Source organism: Phaseolus vulgaris, chromosome 10 (genome assembly GCF_000499845.2).
Source record: "Phaseolus vulgaris cultivar G19833 chromosome 10, P. vulgaris v2.0, whole genome shotgun sequence".
Lineage (NCBI taxonomy): Eukaryota > Viridiplantae > Streptophyta > Magnoliopsida > Fabales > Fabaceae > Phaseolus > Phaseolus vulgaris.
In genome coordinates this window covers 43,611,969-43,619,294 of record NC_023750.2, presented here as the reverse complement: position 1 = coordinate 43,619,294, position 7,326 = coordinate 43,611,969, and the positions used below count along the sequence as shown (strand labels likewise).

Sequence of the window (7,326 nt, the reverse complement as noted above, 5' to 3'; positions counted from 1 at the left end):
TTCTTTCCATGATCAGAGGTTTCTGAAGAGGTTGATCCCATGTCAAAAAATTTTGAAAATACTTCATCAGCAAGTGCAGACGAATCGAGATTTATAATGTTTTTTGGAATGTCATCTGGAATGACAAAATCCGAAAGACTCTTAGTTAAATCATGAGACTCATCAATCTTGTTACAACTCTCGTAAGAATCTTTTCTTTTCCCTTCATTGCATATCCTTTGAGCATCGTAGTCTTTAAAATAAAAAACTAAACATCGTCTAGGAATCCTTTTAATATTGCTCCTACGCTTCTTCACTATTTTGAATCCTAAAGTACACACTTTGTTATGGCTTCTTGTTTTCATTGATATGTATATGACTTCTTCTTAGACTCTGTAAATGAATAAATTTCATCAGAAAATGACAAATTCAAAATATATTATGAAGTTTGTTATCTTTAAAATAAAATAATGACAAATTCAAAATATATTATGAAGTTTGTTCAATAATTTAACTTTTTTTATTAATTTAAAATTTAAATGTTAAGAAATCCAATTTTATATTCAAACTATATAATGAAGTTTGTTATTTTAAAAAATTATAGATTACTGTTCAATCATTTTACTTATTTTTATTAATTTAAAATTTAAATCTTAAGAAATCTAATCTTGTTTAGATTATATAATGAAGTTTGTTATTTTTAAAATATTATAGATTATTGTTCAATCATTATATTTTTTTATTAATTTTAAAATTTAAATCTTAATAAATCCAATCTCATATTCAAAATATATAATGAAGTTTGTTATGTTAAAATATTATAGATTTTGTTCAATCATTTTATTTTATTTTATCAATTTAAAATTTAAATCTTAAGAAATCTAATCTTATATTCTGAATATATAATAAAATTTGTTATTCTTAAAATATTATAGATTATTATTCAATCATTTTACTCTCTTTTTTATCAATTTAAAATTTGAATCTTAAGAAATCCAATCTTATGTTGAAAATGTATAATGAAGTTTCTTATTTTTAAAATATTATAGATGATTGTTTAATCAATTTTTTTTACAAAGATAATAATGGATACTTTTTACGTCGTATTAGCTTACGATCTTCAATAATAAATGTAAGTGTACCAAATATTTGTCGTTCAAATTAATATTCGAAGCTAAAAAAATGTTTATAAGATATGTACCTCTGTATGACTTTCGATCTTCAATATATTCGACGTTCAAATTAATACTCAAGAGTTAATAAATGTTTTTATGAGATGTGTACCTCTATATAGTCTTCGATCTTCAATATATTCGATGTTCAAATTAATACTCAGAGTTAATAAATGTTTTGTAAGATGTGTACCTCTATATAACAACAAGTAAACTTATTTATATGATCTTATTGGACCTTTGAGTCAATGGACCTGAATTAATATTAATATCATGATTAATCTTATCATTAATATGATACTAGTACAATTTAATTATCAATAAATAATATTTAGAATTATTTTAGATTCTCGTTATATGTCTAGTCATCTTAAGTGGACAAATCGTTTAAACCTTATTAATCCTATAATAGGACGCTTTAATTTTTATCAATTTAAAATTTAAATATTAAACAATCCTAACGTACATAAAAACAAATTATATAAAAATTGAAGATTGTTCCATAAAAAATTATCTAAAAATAATTAAAATTTATTAATTTATTTCCCAAATATATTTGGATATAGCAATAAGCCAAAAATAAAATAAAAAATATAAGGTATGAGATATGAAACATAAAAGGAAAAGGGAAGACTATTACAATAAAAAATAATAAAAATAATGCCGATAAAAAAAAAACAATAAAAAATAATAAAAGACGTATGATATACATTATATTATATGATATATGATACAATTAATTACGTGATTAATTTTGTATTAATATTTGTATATTCATTTATTTTAATAAAATAAATAGTATTATTAAAATATTAATAATAAAGAAGTATATTTAATTTTTTTCATTTCTGTTTGGTTACATCTGATTGAACATAATCCACATCTTTTCTTTCAATGCGTGGATCTTCTCGATTTTATCGTTTAATGCGGAGATGCTTGGTTTGACGAATAGGATAATAACAGTTTGGGATACGAGATTATTATTACACGATGGATAAATTAATATAAACTCCGGAACCAATCATCGTTCCAATTTCCTAAAAAAGGACCAGTTTCTGCATTTCCGAGGAACCGGTGTTGTGGTCAACTCTGATAAATTATCAAATCAAACAAACGCAGAGGCACTTGATTTGTTTGGCGGTGGCAAAGGTGTTGTGTTCTTCTGCGGTGATAAACAACAATAACATCGAAAACGATGTCGTCGGAGGGTGACGTGTTCGTTGGCGCCATCGACCAAGGTACGAGCAGCAGCAGGTTCATAATCTACGATACGGCGGGTAAAGTCATCGGATGCCACCATGTGGAGTTCACGCAGTTCTACCCGCAAGCGGGGTGGGTGGAGCACGACGCCACGGAGATCTTGGAGAGCGTGAAGGTGTGCGTGGCCAAAGCCGTCGACAAGGCCACCGCGGATGGCTTCAACGTCGACAAGGGACTCAGAGCGATCGGTCTCACCAATCAGAGAGAAACCACTGTTGTGTGGAGCAAATCCTCTGGTCTTCCTCTCTACAACGCCATCGTTTGGATGGACGCTCGCACTTCTTCCATTTGCAGGTCCTCTTTTGTTGTTCTGTTTATAGAGCTATGATTCGGTTTGTGATTTTTTCACCTGGTGATTTTTTGTGATTCTGAATCCATCTCTGGCGAATATGCACTGTTCAAAATCATTTTTTCAAAGGGAATCCAACATGGGAGTGTGTGTTTGGATAAACTATCAAAATCAATATTTTTAGACCCCTAAGATCGCATAAATAAATTGAAAAATGAAAACATTTTTTTACTTTTGAGATTTGAAATCGACTAAAAGTATATAAATGATTGTAAACTCGATCAACTACATATTAGAGCATTTTATAGTATACTAGTGTTCAACTGCATTATTTTGTGAAGGTTTTATGAGGTTGAGTTACTTAACAAAGGAAATGAATTTAGTGTGATTCAACATGAATTGAAACAGGAATGTGTGTGTATACTTGTATAAACTGCTCAAGAATCTCAAATCATTTGCTACAATTTTGTGGGGTAGTTTTTCATCATTTTTAATATACTTGGCATGGATTCGTTTGTATATTATTTTAATGGACCTGTCTAATCCAATGCTATGTCTGTCTGTCCAACTTATGGTCCTTGTTTGGAGTTGGCCACTGTTTCTTTCCTGTGCTGTTTTTTTTTTTGTGAGAACTGTGAGTCATGGTCTCATGGATTATATGTTGATTTTGTTTTAAACAGGAGATTGGAAAAGGAGTTATCCGGCGGTAGAAACCACTTTGTGGAGAGCTGTGGCTTGCCCATTAGCACATACTTTAGTGCACTGAAGCTGCTGTGGCTGATGGAGAATGTGCTTGCTGTGAAGGAGGCTATAAAGAAAAAGGATGCGCTTTTTGGAACTATAGACTCTTGGTTGATATGGAATTTAACTGGTGGTGTAAAGGGGGGATTGCATGTTACTGATGTTTCTAATGCATCCAGGACAATGTTGATGAATCTAAAAACCCTTGAGTGGGATGAATCTGTGTTGCAAACTCTTAAAATTCCTTCTGAAATTTTGCCTAAAATTGTTAGTAATTCTGAAGTTATAGGAGATATTGGGGCTGGATGGCCAATTGCTGGTATCCCTATTGCTGGATGTTTAGGGGATCAACATGCTGCAATGTTAGGACAAGCATGCCGTATTGGGGAGGCCAAAAGCACTTATGGCACAGGTGCTTTTATACTGCTAAATACTGGTGAAAGGATAGTTCAATCATCACATGGTCTTCTATCCACTGTAGCCTTCAAGCTTGGGCCAAAAGCTCCAACAAATTATGCATTGGAAGGATCAGTTGCTATTGCTGGAGCTGCAGTGCAGTGGCTTAGAGATGGTCTTGGCCTCATTTCCTCTGCTTCAGAGATAGAGGCTCTGGCATTGCAGGTTGAATCCAGTGGTGGGATTTACTTTGTTCCTGCTTTTAATGGATTGTATGCTCCATGGTGGCGTGATGATGCTCGCGGCGTTATTGTTGGAATGACAAGGTTCACAAGCAAAGCTCACATTGCTCGAGCGGTGCTTGAGAGCATGTGTTTCCAAGTGAAAGATGTGTTGAATTCAATGCATAAAGATTCAGCACAAGATGTATCCTCCTCAAAAGAGGCATTGTCGCTTAGAGTGGATGGTGGTGCAACTGTTAACAACCTCTTAATGCAGATTCAGGTTTGAACTAATTGTATATTATTTTCTACCAATATCCTTTTTTGGTTGTCCGTGTTGGACATATGTATCGAATACCGACACTCGTATGACACTCGTTAGTGAAGTATTCAATTCAAAAAATATTTGTGAAATTTGTGACAATTCTAACACAGTTCTAACACAATTTTAAAAAGGAAAAATACATTAGTTTTCTAAAAACTCAAACTTATTGTATAAATTTTTATTATGATTAAAAAAAAAAACAAATTCTTTTGAACCAGCCATGAAAAACATATTTGTGCACATAAATATTTGTGTCCTCGTGTCCTACATTTTGAAGATTATACGTATCTCTATATCCGTGTCGTATCAGAGTCTATGTCGTGTCAGAGTCAGTGTCTGTACTACATAAATTGTCTGTGTTACATAGGTTGCAAATGTTTTCTTACTTTTAACATAACTGAATAGTTTTTTTTGTTAATAATGTTCTACAGGCAGATTTGTTGGGAAGTCCAGTAGTTAGACCTGTTGACATAGAGACAACAGCACTAGGAGCAGCCTATGCTGCAGGGTTGGCTACTGGTGTTTGGAAAGAAGAACATATTTTCAATTCCGGGGAGAAGATGAAGAATGCTAAAGTTTTCCGTCCCATAATGAGTGAGGAAGTAAGGAAAAAGAAATTTGAATCTTGGTGCAAAGCTGTTACTAGAACTTTCGACTTAGCTGATCTTGCTATTTGACTGTCTTTTTACACTTCCACTTTTTCAATGTCCTTCACTTCTGGGCATGCTTTTTTTACTTTTATCCTTATTAAGTTGAAGGGAATAATCATGTTAATCATCAAATAAATTTGACATTACGTTTCTATGTTGTTCCTTTGTCTTCCTTGTATTTTGGAGAAGAAGAAAAAAACATTACATAGAACAGAATAGAAGAGTTACATGAGTGGTAGTTTCTTAGTAATCCTTTCTATCGAAAACCTTTTACTTTAACATAAACTCCTCCTAGACTAGGAAAATCCTAACAAATAAGGAAGCAAATGTGGTAACTCGGATTTTTGATAATTCTATTACGAGTATAATATAACTTTTAAAAAGAAAAATATAACTTTTAAAAAGAAAAATGTAACTTTAAAAAAAAACATTAATTTTCTAAAAATTCAAATTTATTATATAAATTTTTATTATCATTATAAAAATAAAAATAAGATAAATCCTTGAGTCATGAAAATAAAAAATATTTTTTTTAAAAAAAACTGAAATATATCTAACACATATAAATTTTTATTATTAATTTATATATTTTATAATTATATAATATATAAATTTGTATTTTTTTTATTTTTTAGAGATTATTTCATTTGGGATAATATTTGTGTCAGTTTGTGATAGTGGTTACAGAGTTTGACATTGCATCTCTCCTCATGAACATTCAACACAGGATAAAATAATTTTTTAACGAGTTAGTTCAACAAATTGTGAATTTTTGTTGTCAGAATGTGCTTTTAGCTCTTCAAAGTTTTAAGAAATTTGTAATTAGTCTTTAATAATTTTATTTTTAGTTCTTAATTATTCATAGATATTTGATCTTTGAAATTAGTATTTATTTTGTTTTATCTCTATTATTATATTTATTTTCTTACAGTTTTTGAAATATTTTAAATTGATTTTTTGTCTCTAGTTTTTTATTATAATAACTCATGTTTTCTATTATATAATAATTTATCATATCAATATAAATAATATATTGGAAAATACCAATACAAAATAAAAAAAAATTCAGAGATCAAAGTTATGAAAAATATTATTAGAAACTAAATGCAAAATTTCTAAATTTTTTAGTACCAAAATATAAGTAAGCGAAAGAAATAAGCTTTGGTTCGTGCTCGTGCGTATGCAGCAATTCTCAAAAGAACCCCATTTTGGGCCTTGGCCCTGTTTATGCACCCAAAACGAAATTAAGACAAATACTTTCTGCACCCAATGATTTTTTACCTGCACCAAACAATTTTCGAATTTACAAAATTTTCCTTTATTCCAAAATTAAAAATACATTTTGGAAAAACAAAATTGAAATAGATTTTGTGTTCTGGATATGAAATTCCAGAACAAAATTGAAAAAAAAAATCCTATAATGGAAAAAACAATTCTGGAATAAAAAAAATAATTTCGAAAAACAAAATCAAATAATGAAAAAAATTACAAAATTCAGAAAAAGGTTTCGGAAACTTAAATATAAAAATGTATTCTGAAATATTAAATTCAGAATGTATTTTGATCTAAAGATATCATTTTTGTTATTTCACATAAGATATTGTTTTGAAAAAGAAGTTAAATATTTCAAAATTAAAATTAGGTTATCATTTTTTTTTCAACTTTCCCATTTACATATTCTTAAATAAAAAAAAATTATTCTATTTTAATATATAAGTAAAGGTTGATTCATGCTAGCTTCTTATTTAATACTTGTACATAAATTTAATACATTAAGTTTTCGTGACCTTCTTTTTATGCTATATTTATTTGGAAAAAATAATTATTTCACTGCTTTATAGAAATATATTTTATTTATATTTCAGTCCTACTACTAGCAAACCATAAACCATTGACTTGGAGCTAAAAAAAACATGCCATTTATGAACAAATAACTTAATCTCAATATGTAAATAAATACAACATTGAATAAGTAAATATAAATAGTTTTTTTATTAACAATTAATTAATAAAATAAAATGAGATATTTTAGGGATGTTTTAACCTTTATTTAGACACTTTCGAATATCCTAACCTTTTACAAGAAGTGGTTAAGACCAACTTGCTCAATCCCTTATTAGGTAAGAAAATTAATTATCAAATTATACGCAATTATTTTATACAATATTGTATAATATTATATTCAATTATATGTAATTAATTTAATAATAATATAATCGAATCACTACCTAATTAGATTGTAATTTGAAGAGAGAAAACTAGTATATATTTTTTATATGATGTAAATATTAAA

At 28.9% G+C, this 7,326-nt stretch overlaps 1 protein-coding gene across 1 annotated transcript; it reads left to right on the top strand.

Annotated features, from left to right (window-relative positions):
• Positions 1 to 1,995: 1,995 nt before the first annotated feature.
• Positions 1,996 to 5,185, top strand: LOC137818138 (glycerol kinase). Its single transcript, XM_068621374.1, has 3 exons — positions 1,996 to 2,705; positions 3,381 to 4,341; positions 4,815 to 5,185. The coding sequence occupies exons 1-3, from the start codon at positions 2,347 to 2,349 to the stop codon at positions 5,058 to 5,060; spliced, it is 1,566 nt and encodes a 521-aa protein (XP_068477475.1). The 5' UTR covers positions 1,996 to 2,346; the 3' UTR covers positions 5,061 to 5,185.
• Positions 5,186 to 7,326: the final 2,141 nt, after the last annotated feature.